Below are 21,829 nucleotides of genomic sequence, written 5' to 3'. Positions count from 1 at the left end.
CTAGCCTTATTTTCAGTAAACTGGCATTACATCACAGGAGACAAATGGATTTTACAGACAATAGACCAAGGTTACAGGTTTCACTTCCATACTTAACCAAGGAAGAGAGGAATGCCAAACCTACCTCCAAGTCAGAAGACAGAAGCTCTAAAACAGATAACTCACTAAGGATGAGAGCTGTAGAAAAGGTACCATCTATGGAACAAAGGCAAGGATTTTACTCCAGACTCTTCCTGGTACCAAGAAAAGAAAACCAATGGAGACCTATTCTCGACCTGTCCGCTTTAAACACATACCTCATTGTTCCAAAATTCAAAATGCTGACCCTACAGCAACTTCTTCCCATGCTGGGCAAGGAGTCTTGGCTGGTAACTCTAGATCTCAAGGAGGCATACCTGCACGTCCCCATACGACCAAATTGCAGAAGATACCTCAGATTTCTTGCAGGATCAGAGCATTATCAATTCTCGGCATTGCCCTTTGGCTTATCTACTGCGCCCAGAGTATTCACGAAATGCCTGGCATCAGTAATTGCTCATTGCAGGCTTCAGGGAATTCAAATCTACCCTTACCTGGACGACTGCCTGTTACAAGCGGACAACAAAAACAAATTAACAAAAGACTTTGAAAAGGGTCATTCTTCTACTGCAAGCCCTGGGATACACAGTCAATATAAAAAAGTCAAGGCTGATACCATCCCAAAGGATAACCTTCTTGGGTGCAGAGCTGGACACATCAAAACAAATGGCATTCCTGACAGTAGAAAAACAGGAGCAACTCCCTATCTACTTCATGGCATTAACAAAGCAGAATCAGCTAACAGCAAGAAAAGTCCTGCAAGCCCTGGGTTACATGGCATCCTGCATAATATTGATTCCACATGCCAGACTACATATGAGAAAGTTACAGTTGTACCTAAGGAATTTATGGTCTCAGCACAAGCACAGCCTAGAAACCCAAATTCCAATAATTCCATGCCTGAAACAAGAATTCCAATGGTGGGCTCAGGCTTGTCAATCAAACAAAGGGCTACCCTTCCACAGCACTCAACCAAGCCAGACCATCACAACGGACGCCTCAGACCTCGGTTGGGGGGCGCACATGCTGGACAAGTGCATACAAGGCTTATGGACTCAAGACCAGCTGCGCCTACACAAATCAAAAGGAAATGCTGGCAGTAAAACTGGCAATTCAGACATTCAGACCATTTCTCCGACAGCGTCAACTGTTGATAAGGACGGACAACACCACAGTTATGTGGTACATCAACAAACAGGGAGGCACACATTCATACCCTCTATGCCGGATGGCAATGGACCTCTGGAATGTGGCCCTGAGCTTCAACATTCAGTTACAAGCAATTTTTGTGCCAGGAAAAGAAACTATACTAGCAGACATCCTAAGCAGATCTACCACGGATGCCCACGAATGGATGCTGCATCCGGACATATTCAAAACCATTACAGGGAAATGGAGACTACCAGAAATAGACTTATTTGCATCCCCACACAATCACCAACTGAAAGAATTCTGCACGAGGATGTACCACCCACTTGCTTGGAAAGTGGACTCCCTATCTTTCAGTTGGAAAAACCTGACAGCATATGCATTCCCACCTCTTCCTTTGATGCACAAGGTGCTATTAAAGATCAAAGAGCGTCCAAGGATCATCCTGATAGCTCCAGACTGGCCAAGGCAACATTGGTACCCATTACTGAGGAGTATGTCTCGGGAACAAATATGGCCTCTGCCCCTAGTTCCCTTACTGTTAACACAGAACAACTTCAAGACCTTGCATCCAAACCTGAAAACACTGCAGCTGGCTGCCTGGAACATTGCATAAGACCAAATAACCCAGCTTTATCTCAGAGGGTTAAAGACATTATCTTGGAGGCTCGCAGGCCCTCAACAAGAAAAAAGTATTCAGCAAAATAGAAAAGATATCTCATTTGGAGTACTGCAAAAGGAGAAAATGTGTCACTGTTAAACATAGCTAACATCCTGGAATACTTGGCAGAGCTCTTCCACAATGGCCTGTCCTATTCTTCCATTAAGATTCATGCATCAGGATCCTCCAGTCTTCTCACACACTCTGCTCAGGCAGTTTCTGAGAGGAATTAAAAATGTAAAACCACCTAGGAAGCCACCATTACCAGCATGGGACTTGAACTTTGTGCTAGAAAAGTTGACACTCCCTCCTTTCGAGCCAGCAGCAACAGCAGAATTACAGTACTTATCATGGAAAACTGCTTTCCTGCTTGCAATCACTTCAGCAAGAAGGGTTTCGGAACTACAGGCATTAATGGCAGTACAGCCCTTCCTGATCTTCCATCAAGATAGTGTCCATGAGAACTAATCCTACTTTTATGCCAAAGGTGGTCTCCAGAGTATCTTTAAACCAGGCTATCCACCTGCTTACATTCTTCCCCAACCCACAGAACATGGGAGAAAGACTGTTGCATACCTTGGATGTACATAGACAATTACGTTACTACCTGGACAGGACCAAGAGCAATAGAAAAACTGACCAGCTACTGGTAGCATATGCAACAGGAATGGAAGGAAAAGCAATTTCAAAGCAGACAATCTCTAAGTGGATAGGAAATTGCATTAGATTTTGTTACTCCTACCATGGGAAGAAAACTCCAGAAAACATCAGACCTCACTCTACAAGGGCTACAGCCACCTCCCCCAGTTTAGCTATGGTATTCTACCCATTTGTAAGGACTGCAGATCCTTCCTTGAAGGACATAGTACAGTTTTGTACCTACCATAAATGTAGATGTCCGATAGGCATGCATCTGCAGTCAGGATTACCCTCCCTCCTTCCCCTCTGAGGTACTCCTAGGGTATTTACCCATCTTCTAGCTAGCTGGGGGAATCTATTATGGTGTATTTGTTTGTATATACATGTTTATTTTTATTTGCTCTCTCTTATTTGGAAACTTTTGCAATTATCCAAATTTAGCCTTCCTAGAGGGCACCTGGCATCTGGGGCAAGAAACACTGAGGAAAATGGCGTCGGCTGATCCCTTTATACCCGAATAACTGCAGCTATGACGTCGGGTGTAGTGCGACATCAGCCGAGGCCAGACCCAGTCTTTGGAATCCGGCCGACCAAAGGGCTGCCTGACGACAGGACAACCCATTTGTAAGGACTGCAGATGCATGCCTATCGGACATCTACATTTATGGTAGGTACAAAACTGTACTTTTTTTCTCTCTGGTTTTTGTCTTTTCTCTCTCTCTCTCTCTCATTTCTGTCTTTCTATTCCCTGCCCCTCTGAGCGTTCGGCATCTGTTTCTATCCTTAGAAAAGGAATGTATGTATTTTTGTGCGTCTATTGTGCATGTGCTTGGTCTGTTTCCTATGGCTGAGACTCCTAAGCCAGGCTGTAGGAAGTGTGGCACTTTGACAGGAGGAATAAGCTTATTTTAGAGGGCTTTCTCCTGCCCCCTACTGGGGCTTCTGGGACTCTACCTTCCGTTAAGAAGCCCAATGATGTGGAGAGAGGGTTCTCTGAAGAGCCCGGTCGACCTAGGAAGGGGGTCTCCAGAGGCACTCTTCCTGGCTGAACCCCCGTCTTAAGCTCTGCCCACATCCGAGCCAGGAGTTCCCTTTGGCTCCAGTCTCTGCTCTTTTCCCTGGAGCCAGAGACCCCCTCGGGTTCAGTCCCCCACATTCACCTCTCCTTAGTGCCATTCTAGACTGGTGTCTTTAGCCTTTTCAGTTTGGTCCGCTCAGTCTGTCTGAAGCAGAGGTTGACAGGATGATGTTGAAATTCCTCTGGGCCCAGATTCAGCTTAGTCTTGCCTGCTCCATCCCTTGCCGGGGCCAGGAGCACACAATCCACCTTTCTGCCTCTCTCTCCTTGTCCAATCCAGCCTTTAGTTTGGGAGTCCTTGGGTCTGAGGTTCCTGGGTGTCATGGTCAGTGTCTGTACCTCGATGCAGGCCATTGCTTTAAGTAGTTCAGCTGTGACATTCTCTGAGTGACCTGACTGTTGGAGCCATAGCTTCAGTGTTGGATTTGAGGGGATGGTGTAGATGTTGAGGTTTTTGGGGTCATCCCTTCCCTTCATGGCCTCAGCACTGGAAGGCTTTGCACCGGCTCCCCCTCTGCGCCCAGGGAGGTGGATCTGGTCGATGCCCCCAACCATTCTGCCTTTGGGGGTCCTCTCTCCTTTGGCGTTCAAGGTGGTGGTGGTGCAGAAGATCTTATCGGCTCAAAGACCCTTGACACACTATCTCGGATTCTGCCCTGGCTCCATCTTTTTTCTGTACCTGCCTTCTCAGGGAAAGCCTGTTGCCAGTTCACCCCAGGAGATTCCGATCCGGGAACTCCCCAAAGTTAAGAGTCCTCCCTGGAGCCTCCCTTGAGGAGCCCCCTAGGAAGCTGAAGAGAAGTCACTCTGACTCCCTGCTGGAGTCTTTCACCGATGATACTGACTTGGGGTTCTCCCAGCTCACCCCCCTGGAGGGTGTCTCTTTTGAGGATATCATGGAGGTCCTGCGCCAGTGCGGTGGGTGGTCTACCCTTAATCCCAATCTTGAGTCTGTATTACTGGTGGCATTTGACACAGGCCCTTCTGCCTCCTGGGTGTCCCTCTGGGGATCTGTTAGTGGCTCTTATTTCCTCTAGGGCATGGAAGGAACTTGACACAGTTGAACCTATCCCCAGGCATCTGGGTAAGATCCTAAGCTCCCTATCTGACAAGCCTCACTGGTCCATGGTGTCTTCAGTTGATGCAAGTGTGGTGGCAGTGGCCACCAATAAGGAGCTGGTGCAGGAGCACTCCTCTGTCCACCCTCCAGACATGGAGTCTCTGCTGATTGTTTTGGGAAGTGGGCCTACACTTCAGCCACTTTGGCATTATGTGCGCTGAATTACCTGGCATGTCATCAGACTGCAGCGGGTCCTGGTCATGGAAATTGTGGAGTCTGCCCTAGGGTCCATGTCAGCAGGTGGTCTTCTCCTCCTGTATGGCCACCCTTGCTTTTGTTTCAGATGTGTCCATGAGGCTTCTCTTGCATGCTGTCGAGGGTGCCTTGAAGGCTGTGGGGATGGGCATGGCCATTAGGCAACATACCTGACTCAGCCTTAGTGCTTTTTTGGAGCCCTTTAGAGCGTCTTTCATGAACCCCTCCCTTCAGTTCCACCTTGTTTGGAAAAAACTGCTTGTGATGCAGTAACCCAGAGCAGGAAGGACGGGAAGACCTTATCTGCTGTCAGGAACAGCTTCTCCACTCCACAAAGTTCCTTTTCAAGGAATCCAATGTGGGGTCAAGAAGATGTGATTCCAGAAGTTTCAGGGTTAAACGCTCAGGATACATCTTCCCCCAGGTGCAGAGGAGGTCCGAAGAGCCAAGGGTCTCAGGATGCTTTCCCGGACAGACCCTTTCAGCAGTCCTGAGGGGATTGCCTGAATGCTAATCTCTGGAGGCAGTCGGCAGGGCATGTATCTCTGCACCCAACAGTCTGGGAGTACGTTACAAACTATTGTTGGGTTCTGCAGATCATACCCAGAGGTCACTCTATCCCTTTTCTTCATTCCCCCCAATTTCACCCGGGCAACGGGAGGTGGCAGCTGCAGAAATTGCCAGGCTACTCGCGAAACGAGTTATCTAGTCTGTCCCCCCAGACCAGTTTGGATCAGGAATTTGTTCCAGGTTCTTTTTCGCCCCAAAGAAAACAGGGGCTCTACGACTCATTCTGGATCTGTCAACCCTGAACCTGTCAAATGACAAGACAAAGTTTCTGATGGTCACCCTTCGGTATAATCTGCCCTTTCTGCAGATGAACGACTGGATGTGCTCGGTAGACCTCCAGGACGTGTACTACCACGTCAAGATGGACAGGTGCGTATTGAGGTTTTTCTGCTTCCGGCTGGAAGCCAATAATTTTCAGTTCAGAGTACTCCCCTTTGGACTCACCACTGCCCCCAGGGTATTTAGAAAAGTAATGACGTTGGTGGCAGCTCACCTACGACTGCAGGGATTTCCAGTCTTCCCCTACCTGGACGATTGGCTTCTCTCTGTTCCCTGCAGGCATTGACTAATACAGACCAGAGATTACTTTCCTCATCTAGCCCCGTCCCTGGGGATTACCATGAATCTTACAAAGTCCCAACTGGCATCAGTTCAGGTGCTGGAATTCATAGGGGCCCAACTAGACACTATGCAAGGTAAAGTTTTCCTGTCTGAAGGCACTTTCTTCACTCCACCGTCATGTACAGTCACTCTGACTCCCTGCTGGAGTCTCTCACCGATGATAGAATAATATTCTTGCCCAAGTTCCCATGGTGGGATCCAGGCTGGCCACGATCACCCTTGTCCCAACTGCACGCCTTCACATGAGAGTCCTGCAGTGGACCTTAGCAGTTCACTGGTTCCTGCTAGACCTTCCTGTCCCATCCTGTTTGACTGTCTCATGTTTGGGCGACTCCTATTGTGGCATCAATCCCATGAGCTTCTTTTGGGTCAATTGTTTCTTTCTATTCCCATGTTGCAATATTCATACCGTAGGATTTCCAGCCCTCAGGTGACCCAGCGTCTGCTTCTATACAAAAGCTTAAGCCTGGCTGCTGTGGGACGTCACACATAGGGTCATAAAACTATGGAGTATAAATGAGATGTCGGCATGCACAGACCTCAGAACTTTTCAGCCGCAGATGACCAACTTCGACTGCTTCGCTCCTACATCTGAAGACCGAAAAGATAAGTACCCCTTTGGGGTTCACACCTCACGCTTAGGATAGATCCAGAGTTGGCCGCCCAAGCCGAACAACCTCTGAAGAAGGCCAAGGTTTGCAGGCCTTCAGATGTTCTGCTGACTAACTTTCTAGGGATCGTGGAACACCAGATTACTCCGGTTCTGACCGCTCCTCTGGAAGAGGCAGTATCAGTAGCCACAGAAAGCATGTCAGTGGAGATGATTCAGAAGTCTGTTATAACGGCCATCAAGGGGGAACCATCGCTTGACCGGCCAACTTCTCCTACTCCAGCGCAGTCCTCCATTTCCCTACCTACCCGGATGCACACTCCTACTAAAAGGAAACCAAAAAAATACTTGAGCCCGATGCCTCAAGCAACCCCAGACTAGGAATCCCTCACTTCTTTGATGCAGGCCTTTATGGCATTTAGGCCTACAAGCCCTACTCCCACTAGCATGCATGTGCGGAGTCCTAGCTTTATGGCACTTAGGCCTACAGGCCCTACTCCCACTAGCATGCATGTGCTAGGCCAGCCTCTGCCTCCTCCCTGCCTTTAATCTCTACTCATCAAGCAGTTACTCAGTAAGACCCAGACCAGTCTTACTCTTGCGTCTCTCAGATTGCCTCTCCCATAGACTATTACTCACCTGAAGAAGACTCTGTTGAAGGGGGCTCCCCACCTGAGGACTTATTTGGGGAGACTCTTTCAAAAATTAAAGTATTTCAAGTGGGATACTTTAGTCTCTGATACCCAGAAGAGATACTTTGAGCTTATACAGCTTGACTCCCCCCTCACCTTCAGCCATCCCTCCAGTACTCCCAGCTTTCTTGCATGCCTTCACTTCTGTTTCCAAAAACCCAGACTCTCAACCTCCTGCTCCTAAAAGGCCGGATAGGTTTTACAAAGTCCCTGAGGACTACAAGTTCCTAATAAAACCACCCTTGGCCAACCCAGCAGTTATTGCAGTATCCCCAGACGCAGTCTAGGCAGTTGCCTTCTGCTTCCCTATTGCCATCCTATAAAGACAGCAAAACCATGGACAGTATGGGGAAAAAGGTATACGCCACCTTCTGCCTTAGCTTTCAGGGCTTTAAACTACCAAACACACATGAAGTATGTCCTAAACCTGGTTTCTCAGACCACCACTTTGTTGGCTACCATCCCTGACTGTCCAGCCAAGTCTGACATTTCCTCAAAATTGTCCCTGGCCACCCAAGGAGCCAGACACCATCTGCTGCAGCTGTGATGCAGCAGAAGCAGTTGCAAGATCTCCTGCTGCTGCATCAGCCTTGCGCAGATTACAATCTCTGCCAGATGATTTTAAAGCCAAGGTCATGGATGCTCCTCTGGATAACTACCTTCTATTTGGCAAAAATGCTGGAGAAAAAACTTGCAAGAAAAAAAGCAAGGAACTGCAGGACCTGAAGCACTCTATGTTCCCAGTGCCCAGATACTACAGGAACTACCCAACCAAAGCATCCTTTTGTCAAAAAGGCCCCTTCCACCTCTCGCCCTTCTACTGCCAGACCACAAAGGAGACCTCTGAGACCACCTTATCCCAGGAACCCCCCCCCCAACAAATGACCCTTTCTAGATAGGGGGGACCTGTCCGGCTGCCTTACCCAATGCCTTCCTTGTGGAAAACCATCACTATAGATCTGTGGGATGTTCGTATTTCACTGTTGCATTTGGGGTTATCTGCTTGCAGTAGCCCTCAAGTCAGCCTGATTTATCAAAGTCTTGGGTCCTGCGTCGGTTGCTGTCTCGTCTACCTGTCAGTCAGGGGTATAAAGCATGCAGCCGACGCCATTACATCAGTCTTTCTTGCTGAGTTTCAGAAATGGAGTCTTCAACTAAGCCAAGTGTCCCGTTGGGGAAGCTTTTTCTTGCTCTAAACCGATGTCAGTAAAAGTCAATAATTGTATTTCTTGTGGAAAGCAAATACCTCAAAGATTTTCATTTTCATTCGTACTATATTCCTTACCTAGGCCCGGGCCACAACGTACCCCGCGGTTGGTTTTGTGCCTTATTTAAACAACGAACTGTTGGTATATTTACGCTTCTAAATATTCTGGTGCTCTGTTCAGTTACCCAAATATGGCTTTGGTAAGTACCTCAAATTTTACAGTACCTAGCTGAGATGTTAAACAATGGATGTTATGTGATCCTATCTCGCCTACATTCTGACTGATGGGTTCGGAGCCGATCCCTCGGCTCCGACTCGGCACGCTTATGCCAAAGAGCGAAGTCTCTTATTGGCTGAGCTTACTATATCCCAGGATGCACCACTACCAGTCCCCCAGATCTCGTTTGCCGCTAACTTGCGAAGACGTGGTCTCGAGCTGGCTGAGCTGAGTAGTATTTTACTAACTTTTTTCTGTCAGAAATTTGCTGTTCTTGTCATAAAAAGCTGTTTTAACGGCTACTCTTTCCTTTTGTGTGTGATTGGAGTTTTTTGTGAGAAACTTTGTAGTGTGATTGGGCGTTGGTTCTGATTTCAGGCCTCCTTCATCTTAGGGCCTTCCCGGTCAGTCAACCCCTCTCAAACCTTAGGGGTTTTCAAAATACCCTTGAGTTAATTGTTACGGATTGTTTACCTAATCGGCAGCTGTAAACTGATTTTTGGTAGTGTCAGTTAAATCAGAAAGTCAAGTGGATAGTGTTGTTTTTTCTGTCAGGGAATTACCGCATTATTGTTATAATGTCTCAAAATCCTAGGCCTTCGGGCTTTAAAAAATGCACCAAATGTAATTTTTAAGATGTCAATCACAGATGATCACTCTCTCTGTGTTTATTGTTTGGGTGCAAAACATTTACAAGAGTCATGCAGTGTGTGTCACGCTTTTTCCTCGAGGGTCCTCCAGGAGAGGAAAAATAAACTCATTCTTAAAGGTTTAATAAAACCCTCCTTTGAAGAAGCTTTGGCATCCTCTCCTTCTCCAGCTAAAAAGAAAAGGGCGTCGGCTCCGACCAGTCCGTCTGATCCGACCGCCAAAAAGACATAGGCAGGCTTCTCCTTCGGCTCCAAGGACTTCGGAGCCGAGGGCGGAACGGTCTGCCTCGATGCCACCAGTCTCGACTCCTCTGGCTTCGGAGCCGATGGCTGGGGCATCGAGGGGCGGGTCACCTTCGTCGGCTCCACTGGTCTCGGAGCCGACAAAGGTTGCCCGCTCAGACACTTCCTCCTCGGCGCCGAAGTCCTCCTCGGCACCGATGGAAACTAGTGTGGGTATTCCTTCGGCGCCGATGGTCATCGGGTCGCCTCGGAGCCGGTCCCCTAGCCCTTTGGGGCCGTTGGAGAGGCCATCTCGAACCCGTTCAGTATCCTCTTGGTCATCGAGGATGTTGGATTCGGATATAGACAGGGTGCTCCAAAGACTGTTCCAGTCCCCAGTCTTTCAAAAATTTGTTTCGGCTCCGACCCAGTTGGCTTCGGAGCCGATGGCCCATGCCCATGTCATTGCTATTCCTCCTCCGACCGCTTCGGCTCCGTCGGAGCAGGTGCTGTTGGAGCCGGTGGAGATCTTAGGGTCGGCTCCGACCCTTACTCCAACCCCGGCCTTCGGGTCCGAGTTTGGCACACGGACTTCTTCGGCTGGACCTGGGGGTGATGTTTCGGGACCTATGCTATCTGTTCCGAGCCTCCCTCTCGGTGCTTCTGCGGGACTTCCGTCTGCTATCATGGCTCGGGACCGGACACTCCCAGGATTCTGGGGTCCGGCTTTCAGAGCTATGAGGAGTGCCTTGGCCAAGTCTTCGCCATCTCCCGGCTTTACCAGCACCTTCCCTGGGCGTGGAGACTGGGTCTTTGGCAGTTCCCTGTCCGTAGGCAGCGGAGCCCTGGGCCTGAGGTTACCCCCATTGGGGTTCCCCTCCTCCTGAGGGTTCTTCGAGTTGTCTTCAGAGGAACCCCAAGGAAGAGATCGTGCAAGAGGAAGCACGTGGACTCCCCGAGTCTATTACATCTGACACTGATCTTGATGATGCGGAGGGGTCCCCAGTCGTCCTCGGAAGATGTCTCATTTGCAGACATCTTAGAGATCCTCAAACAACGAGGCGGCTGGATATCCAAACCCCTCTGCTGATGAGTCAGTGCTCCTCAAGGCCTTTGGGGCTCAGCCCTCCGCCTCCTGGGTGTCTCCGCCTTGACGAGCTCCTGGATTTAGTTTGTCGGAGGGCGTGGGAACATCCAGATACCGTGGAACCAGTCCCTTCTCGTCCTAACAAATTTTTGTCTGCCCCACCCGAGAAGGAGTTCCTGACTAAAGGCGTGGCTGTAGATGCCATGGTGGTGGCATCTGCTACACAACAGGACGTGGCAGAGGCTTCAATGTCCGTCCATCCTCCTAATAAGGAGTCTAGGAGCATGGACCGCACGGGAAGCGCACCCTGACTTCAGCGGCCTTTACTTTAAGGTCCCTGAATTATTTGGCACATTTTACCAGACTTCAGAGGGATCTGGTCAAGGAGCTGTCAGATTCCCTCTCGGGTAACCTACCTGAGCAGCTAGCCCAGTCGGTTAGCTCTCAGTTGGCTATCCTTACGTCAATTTCTAACTCGTCCATGAGGCTCATTTCATATGCGGCCGGGCGGGTAGCGGCAGGCACAGGCGTGGCTCACGGAGACAAGCCTGGCTCCGTTTGTGTCAGTTCGGAGGCCTTCAAGTCTTCCTTCCGACGCTCCCTTCGATGGGTCCTCTTTGTTTGGACCTAAGGTTAAAGACACCCTTACCCGCTGTGAGCAAGAGGGAAAAACTTTATCTGCCGTAGGTGCCCGTTATTTTACTCCCTTTCGGCCTTATCCCAAGGCTAAAGGAGGAGGGAAGATGTGGTTCCGTAAATCACGTAAGTTTTTTCCTCAACAGCAGGAAGATTCCCCTTCCAGAGGCAGAGGACGGGGAAATTTTTCTGGGAGACGCAGTCCCAGAGGCGGCAGAGGGCCCCACAATTCTGGAGACCGCGAGTCCTTTCGTGGCTCTTCAGCCTCCCACACCTCATGAGGGATTGCCCGGCTGTGCTGCTCCGGAGCCAGTCGGATGCCGTTTTGCCAAGCACCTAAAAGCCTGGGAATCAATCACTCAGGACAGATGGGTGCTTCGGATCATTGCCGGAGGTTACACCATCCCATTCACATGCTCACCCCCACCGTCCAAAAAAATCCCGGACCCACCACCCAGTCAAAGGGAAATTGCAGCCGCAGAAGCTTTAAAGCTGCTAGAAAAAGGAGTCATCCAACCGGTCCCCACAGACCAGATCGGATCCGGAAATTACTCGAGGTTCTTTTTAGTGCCAAAAAAGACAGGGGACCTGAGACCAATATTGGATCTCAGCAGACTAAACCAATCCGTCACGAAATCCAAATTCGAATGGTCACGTTACAATCCATTCCCCATTATTGGAGAAGGATGTTTGGATGTGCTCCATAGACCTCAAGGACCTATTATCACATACCGATACATCAGGCGTCAGGAGGTATCTGCGCTTCAGCCTGGGAGACAGTCATTTCCAATTTTGTGCACTGCCCTTTGGTCTCACCACAGCCCCCAGGGTGTTCACCAAGTGTTTGGCAGTAGTGACTGCTCACCTGAGGAGTCTTGGATTCCAAGTGTTTCCCTATCTGGACGACTGGCTCCTGACTGCCACCACCAGGCATCTACTAATGGACAACCTCAAAGCCACCATCTCCCTGGGTGCTACCCTGGGAATTACATTCAATTGGTCAAAGTCTGTCTTGCTGCCCTCTCAGCGCATAAGGTTCATAGGAGCAGAGATAGACTCAAAATTGATGCGCGTTTTTCTTCCTACCGAAAGGATCCAAACTTTACAAGGCCAAGTTCAAGCCCTGATTTCAAGATCCAGAGCCCCAGCCAGGATGGTCCTACAAGTTTTAGGTTCGATGTCTGCCACGGTTCTTCTAGTTCCTCTGGCAAGATTGCACATGAGGATTCTTCAGTGGCTATTGTCAACTCAGTGGTCCTTTCAGGACATTCCCCTCAATCATCCCACATCAATGTATTGGAGAGGAGGGCTGTACTGCTGTCCCTACAGGCCTTACACAAGTTTCTCCCTCAGGGCATAATCGCCATCCACACAGACAACATGTCGGTGGTCTGGTATCTAAACAAACAAGGAGGGACCAGATCTTACCCCCTTTGCAGAGAGGCCATGAGGGTGTGGGAATGGGCTGTAGCTACCAGCCGTTTCTTGGTAGCGACCCACATTCCGGGGAAATCAAATATATTGGCAGACAGATTGAGCAGGACAATTCTCTCTCCTCACGAGTGGTCCCTAAACGAAACAGTAGCAGCTCAGGTTTTCAGGAGATGGGGACGTGCTGCGACCTATTTGCAACACCACTAAACACGAAGTGCAAAGGTTCTTCTCCTTGACTCCACATCAAGGGGAAGCAGCTATGGATGCTCTAGCACAACCTTGGCCAACAGGGCTACTTTATGCCTTTCCTCCGATTCCACTTCTCCAAAGTCATTCAAAAAGCTTCTCAATTGGGGTCCACAATGATACTGATTGCTCCATACTGGCCTCGTCAGGTATGGTTTCCTACCTGAAGAAACATGCGGTGGACGATCCTTGGACTTTAGATCTAACTCGGATCTGCTAATTCATCAGTCGGGACGACAGCATCAGTCCCTACACCTTCAAGTTGACAGCTTGGCTCCTCCACTTCCGACTTTAGTCAGAAGTCACACATTAGACCCGGAAGTTATTCACATTTTATCTTCAGCCCACAAACCCACCACTAAGAAATTGTACCTCAGTAAGTGGAAGAGGTTTGCTATCTGGGCTCAACTCAGGGCTTAGACCCTATCACTGCTCCAATCCCGGAAGTTTTGAAATTCTTAACATCCCTGTTTAATCAAGGATCTTCTGTCTCTACTATTAAAGTCCAACTGGCGGCTATCTCTAAATTCCACGAATCCATGGATCCTCCATTGATGAGCAGCAGACTATGCAAAACTTTCATTAAAGGTGCGGGCCTGTTAAGACCCCCAGTTTTCATCCTGCCTCCGTGGGATCTTGATTTGGTGCTTCGTGCATTAACATCTTCCCCTTCGAACCGGCTGCTACATGTGAGTTAAAATATCTGTCTTGGAAAACTGCCTTCTTAGTTGCAATTACTTCTGCAAGAAGAGTTTCAGAGCTTCAAGCCCTGTCTATTAAACCACCGTACTTGATTTTCCACAAGGATAGAGTATCACTTAGGCCTAATCCATCCTTTGTCCCAAAGGTCTGTTCTAATCTCTGTCTCCAACAATCTTTAGAGCTACCAGTTTTCTTCCCAAAATTCTCCAATGAAGCAGAATACACTCTCCATAAATTGGATGTTCACAGGCAATTGCGCTTCTATTTAGACAGGACTCAGCAATTTCGTAAGTCAGACCAGTTGTTTGTGTCCTTCCCAGACAATAAATTGGGTAAAACCATCACAAAAGCTACTATCTCCAAATGGATTAGAGATTGTATAACTCAGGCTTATTCTTCTTCGAATAAGCAACTTACAACATCTATCAAAGCTCACTCTACCAGAGCTATGGCGACTTCTATAGCTTTTCATTCCAAACTCGCTATATCGGAGATTTGTGCTGCGGCTACTTGGTCCAATCCGCACACTTTCATTTCCCACTATAAATTGGATGTGGCATCTAAAGGGCGAGCATCATTTGGTTCCACGGTACTCAGGAGTGTTTTCCAGTGAGCCACCCAGGATTCAGGTGCTAGGACGCTGTCCCATCAGTCAGAATGTAGGCGAGATAGGATCACATAACATCTTTTAGTTATGTACTCACCATAACTTCAGATGTTTGGGATCCATCTCGCCTACATTCCTAATACCCACCCTCCTTCCCCCTGCCTGGGAGATCAGAAGAGATTGAACGGTTTTGAGTTCTACTGTTTTTATCTTGTTTCATCTGACGATGTTATATAAGCAGTGCGTGCATGTGTGCATGTATGCGGACAAACTAGATCTGGGGGACTGGTAGTGGTGCATCCTGGGATATAGTAAGCTCAGCCAATAAGAAACTTCGCTCTTTGGCATAAGCGTGCCGAGTTGGAGCCGAGGGATCGGCTCCGAACCCATCAGTCAGAATGTAGGCGAGATGGATCCCAAACATCTGAAGTTATGGTGAGTACATAACTAAAAGACTTTCCTTCTCCATCAAGATCCACGCTTCAGCCATTTCTGCACAATACAACACAGATCCTCCTTTATTCTCTCATCCTCTCTTAAGGCATTTCCTCAGAGGGGCAAAGAATATAAAACCCCCAAGGAAACTACCAGTCCCTGCTTGGGACCTCAACTTCGTATTGGAAAAGCTGACCCTTCCTCCCTTAGAGCCAGCTTCTTCATCAGAGTTACAGTACTTGTCATGGAAAACAGCCTTTCTTCTGGCTATCACCTCAGCTCGCAGGGTTTCGGAGCTACAGGCCCTCATGGCTGTGCAACCATTCATCATTTTCCATCAGGACAGTTTCCTTACGAACCAACCCTACCTTTATGCCAAAGGGTAGTATCCAGTGTAGCTTTGAATCAGTCTATCCACTTACCTACCTTTTATCCTAATCCACAAAACAAAGGGGAGCGACTACTACATTCCTTGGACATTCACAGACAACTTCGTTATTATTTGGACAGGACAAAGCCATTCAGGAAATCTGAGCAACTCTTTGTGTCCTGTGCTGCAGGTGCTCAAGGAAAGGCGATTTCCAAACAGACAATTTCAAAATGGATTGCCCACTGCATACGCTTTTGTTACTCATTTCATGGAAAAACTGTGCCTGCATGCATCAGATCCCACTCCACCAGAGCCACAGCTTCCTCTGTAGCCTTCCTCAGGAGGGTCCCTACCAAGGATATTTTGGAAGCAGCCACCTGGAGTTCAGTGCACTCTTTCTCCAAGCACCATCACCTCCCACTATACTCTAAATCTAGAGCGGGCTTTGCCACAGCAGTCCTGCAGGGCATCCTAGCCCCTCCTATTTCCACTTAGTGCCTACCACCCTTACTTAGCTTTGGGATTCTACCCATCTGTTATGACTGCAGCTGTATGCATGATGAACATAGTACAGTTTTGTACCTACCATAAATGTAGATGGAGTGCTCATACAGCTGCAGTCCAGGTTTCCCTCCCTCCAACCCCTCTTAGGACAGGCCTTATGACAAACCCTTTTCATATAACCTTTTGGGGTACTCTTTTATGGTGTATTTGCTTGCAACTACTGTTTTTGATTTATTAACATTGCATTTTTGCATAACATTGTTTGCCTTCCTTCTGGGGGCACCTGACATCTGGGGCAAGAAAAACTGAAGAAAATGGCGTCGGCTGCCTCTTGTACCCCTGCCGCACTGACGTCAGGGAGGAAGCGACGACAACAGATGCCGGACCTAGACTTTGGAATTCGGCCGACCGAGGACCCGCCTGACGGCAGGATAACCCATCTGTTATGACTGCAGCTGTATGAGCACTCCATCTACATTTATGGTAGGTACAAAACTGTACTTTCTCTGGTGTACACCATAAACAAAAAGAAGTTGCATCTTATACCCTGCCAACAAATTGTATTCCTGGGAGCAAGCTTGAATGCAACTTCCAAGATTGCCTACCTAACTCCAGCGAAAAAAAGTTAATTTGACAGCCTACTTCAAACTACTGGCCACAAAGACCCAGCTATCTGCAAGGAAAATACTGGAAGCCCTGTGGTTCATGGCCTCCTGCATTCTACTAATTCCATATGCAAGAATGCATATGAGGAAACTACAATGGTATCTAAAAAGCCTATGGTGTCAACATTCTCAGGATCTAAAAGCAATTATTCCTATCATGCCTTGTCTACAGATAGAGCTCCTTTGGTGGGCAGTGGCCTGCCACCAAAACAAGGGACTGCCATTCACACTACCCCCTGCCGCCCAAACCCTATCAGACTATGCATGGGGGGCTCACTTGGCAGGGCAGTGTATTCAGGGCAAATGGAACCAAAGTCAAATGCACCTGCATATCAAATGTTAGCTGTATAGAAACACCACTGTTATGTTGTACATAAACAAGCAAGGGGGAACCCACTCATACCCTCTCTGCAGTCTAGCCATGGCTGTGTGGAACATATCCTTGAGCTACCAAGTGCACCTACAGGCTCAGTTCCTGCCAGGAAAGCTAAATACACTGGCAGGCGACCTAAGAAGAAATCTTATGGACCCACATGAGTGGAAACTGGAAACAGATATTCAACATGTTGAGAAACAAATGGGGGAGCCCAGAGATGGACCTGTTTGCATCCCCCAAGAACTACCAGTTGGACAAGTTCTGCACAAGGACTCCCCTCAAACCAGCTTGGAAAGTGGATGCCCTGTACTTCAGCTGGGAAAAAAACTGTCCGTTTATGCCTTTCCATCTCTGCCTCTCCTCTCCAAGGTACTACTAAAGATAAAACAGGACAAACCAAGAACGATACTTATTGCACCAGACTGGCCATGCCAACACTGGTGTGCCCCCTTTTGCGCAGTGTCACTACTGACACCATGGCTCCTGCCTCAGTGTCTCAGCAGGAAAGCCAGATTCTGCACCTACAGCTTCAAACCCTGAACCTGGCAGCTTGGCTAATTACCTGATCTCTGTTACCATCCCTCAGTAAGCAAGTGATGGATGTCATTCTGGAAGCAAGGAGGTCTAGTACTAGAAAGTCCTGTGCTGGGGTTGGAGGAGGGTTGGCATAATGGTTAAGTTGTTTACCTTTCAGACGCAAGGTACAGGGTTTGATTCTCACGTGGAGTAATTGGCTAGGCTTAAAATGGCCCATGAGGGCAGTTAGCCTAGTACTAACATGAACAGCTATGTATGAACAGAAAAATGGAAAATATTCTGTTCGTGGAGCCAAACTCCAGGGATGGGCACAGCAGCCCCCTGCAGTACTTAACTGAGATGCTTCGCAAGGGCCTTTCCCTCCATCAAAATTCATGCCTTAGCCATTTCAGTTAATTACAATACAAAACCACCCCTCTTCTCTCATCCACTGCTGAAGCAATTCCTCAGAGGGGCCAAAAACTTAAGACCACCCAAGAAAGCCCCTACTCCAGCCTGGGACCTTAACTTTGTAGTGGAAAAGCTCACTCTACCTCCCTTCAAGAAAGCTGCAAGTGCAGAGCTGAAATTCCTTTCCTGGAAAACGGCCTTTCTTCTAGCCATCCCTTCTGCAAGAAGGGTGAATTACAGGCCCTCATGGCTGTGTGGGGCCTTTCATCATCTTTCATGCAGACAGGGTTTTCCTCAGGACCAATCCCTCCTTCATGCCAAGGTGGTATCCAGTGTGGCCCTTAATCAGTCCATTAAATTACCAACCTTTTCTAATCCACAGAACAAAGGGGAACGAATACTGCACTCCTTGGACGTGCACAGACAACTTAGATTTTACTTGAGCAGGACTAAACCTCTCAGGAAATCTGAACAGCTGCGGGGGCTGAGGGAAGGCTATTTCTAAGTGGATAGGCCATTGCATTCATTTCTGCTGTAAGCACCATGGAAAACCTACCCCAAAGGAGATAAGGCCGCATTCAACCAGGGCTGCATCTACCTCTACAGCCTTTCTCAGAGGTGTCCCTAACAGGGACATCCTAGAAGCTGCTACCTGGAGTTCTGCACATACTTTCATCAAGCATTACCGTCCGCCAATTTTCTCTAAATCCAAAGCTGGCTTTGCCACTGCAGTCTTACAAGACTTTATTGCTGGTCCTAATGCTATCTAAATTCCTCCTCCCATCCTTAGCTTTGGGAATCTATCCAAATATGATGACTGCAACAGTGAAACACGAAGAAGATAGTGCAGTTGTGTACACTTACTGTAAATGTAGATGTTGGAGTGTATTCCCTGATGCAGTAATGGTTACCCACCCTCCAGCCCCCTTACTATGTTTCGCTATACCTCTACTCTCCTTTACTATGCTTAAAAGCTTTTTGGTGTATTTGCTTTTTTGTTTGAGGAATCGCCTTGCATATTTATAGATTTAATTGCTTTCCATTAGGGGGGCACCTGACATATGGGGCAAGAAAAACTGATGTAATGGTGTTGGCTGCATGTTTTATACCCATGACGACCTGCAGGGCCTTATAGTTGGTCCTAATGTTGTCCAATTACCTCTTGCCATCCTTAGCTTTGGGAATCTACCCAACTGTGATGACTGCAACAGTGAAACACGAAGAGCATAGTACAGTTTTGTAGATCTTAGTGTGTTCACTGTTGCAGTCCTGGTTACCATCCCTCCAGCACCTTGACTTCTATTAACTATACCTCTATTCTTGTTTACTGTGCTAGCTTTTTTGTGTATTTGCTTTTTTGTTGGAGGTGTAACTTTGTATATAATTGCTTTCCATTATGGGGGCACCCGACATCTGGGGCAAGAAAAACTTTTGTAATGGCTTCGGCTGCATGCTTTATACCCCTGCCTGCCTGACGTCATGGAAGATGAGACAGCAACCAATGCAGGACCCAAGACTTTGATAATCAGGCCGACTGAGGGCTACTGCAAGCAGATAAACTGTAATGTGATGACTGCAACAGTGAATACACTTGAATATCTGCATTTATGGTAAGTGTACACAACTGTACTTACTTTACTTTATCTAGGCTTCAAGTTCTGAGGTCTGTGTGTGCAGATGTCACATTTATGGTCCCTGGTTTAGGGCCCTGTGTGACGTCCCACACACCTACAACAGCCAGGCTTAAGTTTTTGTATTGGAACAGACATCTGGTTGCCTGAGGTGGAAAATCCCACAGTATGACTACTGCAGCATGGAAACTGACGTCTATGGTTATAAGATAACTATTCTTTCTTGGTCACATGATTCTCTGGTCACCCAATATTGGAAGTCACTGTACCTTAGTGGATTTGGTGCTAAAGCTTTGTCATGCTGCCCATGCCAAAGACCCACTATTTCTATAACTGGTAGTCTGTTCTTACCTAGTACATGATTCTGTGGTTGACCTTTGGGCAGCTGTAGTTTATGCCAAGCCTTGCAGGTTTGTCTAGTAAGACCCACCCAAGTATGTAGCGTTTTCCCCTCCAGGCTTCCAAATATGTACTTATCCTTTAATGGTGTGTCTGTAGGAAGTGCATCCGTTATAACTCCTTGTCCTGTTCAAGGCCAGAAATAATCCTGTCCATCTCTAGTTCCTTGTTGCATGTTGGACACTGTGGCTAGCACCATTTACTCTGTTTTCTTGCTGTTAATTACTTGTAGAGTAGATCCTGAGAATGTTATGCAAGCATGCCACAAAAAACCTGGGAGCAGAGTAGCATTAAGGAAGCAAGCAGTCCTAATATCTATGATATGTATTCCTTACGTTTGCAGAATGTGGATGCATTTATTGCAGATCTAGAGTTGTGGTAAGTAGTTCTTTTCTTTCTTTTGTTTTTACCGCCTAAAATTCTGCAGATTTAATTTTTTGATTTGTAAATGTTTGCAACTTTGGGAAAAAAATGTACTTTTGATTTCTTATATTTTGTACTTTTTATATAATTCAAGTGCCCAAAGCAAAAAAACTTTGAAATACTATAGCAAATTACACTGGCTCAGACTTTATCAACTCTGTTTTTCTTCTGCTTTTCAACCATTTAAAAAAAAAAAAAAGGTGAAATGTAAATGTGTTGGTTGATTGCATGTTCATTTAGTGAAGCAGTGTATGTATTCAGGATGCACTACAAAAATCCATATGCTTAATACATTGTTGGCAGTCTTCCAGCATATTGGCAGCGAGTTAAAATATTGGGTTGGATTTCTTGTGCTTTCACTGCTTGTGAAACCTATGTCTTTTCTTTTTTTCTCTCTAAGATGTGGTGAAACTGGTCATGTTGCCATCAACTGCAGCAAAACAAGTGAAGTCAACTGTTATCGTTGTGGAGAGTCTGGACACCTTGCACGCGAATGCACAATTGAGGCTACAGCTTAATCCTATTCCTTTGTCGCCCCTCCTTTTTCTGATTGATGGTTGTATTATTTTCTCTGAATCCTCTTCACTGGCCAAAGGTTGGCAGATAGAGGCTAGTCCCAGGCCAGTGAGCTTTACTTGACGTGTAATAGGAGGAAAGGGGTGGAAAATCGAATTTCTGCATTTAACTACAAAAAGTTTGTTTAGTTTGGTAGAGGTGTTATGTATAATGCTTTGTTAAAAGAACCCCCTTTCCTTGCCACTGGTGAATAGGGATTAATGAGTGGGAAGAGTTGAGTCAGACCAGTTAAGTCTTCTCTGGGATCCATGAAAGCGGCCCTGTGAGGGAGGATTACCAAATCTTGGAAGTGTCTGTGGAAAACTTCCTCGTGGGATTTAATTTTAAAATTATTGGCCTTGGATTGTCAGACCTCAGAAACCGCTCACGGTGTAAAGCCACATCTGTGTCGGGCCCTACCTACAGTGCAGTTCAGTGGGAGTAAATTAAAAACAAGAACACATTATATCGCCTGTCAACAGCCAAGAAGGGAAGTGTCACGGTAAACGGAAAAAAAAAAAAAAACACAGAAAAAAGGCGCTTGGCTTCTGAATCTTGGCTAAGATGCAGATGTTAATGAAATGGTTAAATAAAAATTTTTTCAAAGTAATGTAGAAACTTGGAAAAAAAAAACCCGTAAAATATGTCAGTGGAAACAATGAAAAGTAAATTTTGGAACTGTTCAGGAGTTGCAGTTGAATGTGTTTTCACAGAAATTGAGATGTTATTTTTGTACACTATATCACTTAGACAACTGTTAATATCATTTTGCTTGTAATCAGTTTTTAAAGTGGATGGTAAAAGCAATTAAAGTTATAGAAATATAGAAATGTAATTTTAAACTATCAATAAAGCTGGAGGAGGAAGGGGAACTTGGTTTGTGTGGTGCTTTAAAAAAAAATCATGACTTTTCAATGACTTTTACAGCTTTTAGGAGAAATGAAAATGTCTGGTCAGACATTTCAGAGCTGTGTCCCTTACCCTCATGGCTGGGCTGGCATCCTTATTTCTCTATACCCTTATGTAGCAGGTTCTCCTGTACCTGGTGTAAAAGGGACATATGCTTGGCTATATTTAGTTTGCTGTTGAAAATGTTTGTCTCTAGGCTACAACTGAGGAGCAA

The 21,829-nt window shown here is 47.1% G+C and overlaps 1 protein-coding gene across 4 annotated transcripts in view; it reads left to right on the top strand.

Annotated features, from left to right (window-relative positions):
• Positions 1 to 21,578, top strand: part of LOC122807122 (CCHC-type zinc finger nucleic acid binding protein) — a 302,269-nt gene extending 280,691 nt beyond the window's left edge. For all 4 annotated transcript variants that reach the window (XM_044078096.1, XM_044078095.1, XM_044078097.1 and 1 more), the window contains one exon: positions 20,552 to 21,578. In XM_044078096.1, the coding sequence (XP_043934031.1) occupies positions 20,552 to 20,669 (118 nt within the window). In that variant the 3' untranslated portion in view covers positions 20,670 to 21,578. The remainder of the gene's footprint in view (positions 1 to 20,551) is intronic.
• The last annotated feature ends 251 nt before the right edge of the window (positions 21,579 to 21,829 follow it).

This window comes from Protopterus annectens, chromosome 7.part0, assembly GCF_019279795.1.
Source record: "Protopterus annectens isolate FY-2018-M chromosome 7.part0, PAN1.0, whole genome shotgun sequence".
Taxonomy (NCBI): domain Eukaryota; kingdom Metazoa; phylum Chordata; order Ceratodontiformes; family Protopteridae; genus Protopterus; species Protopterus annectens.
Note: the sequence above shows the minus strand (reverse complement) of the source record. Positions and strands in the feature narration are given on the sequence as shown.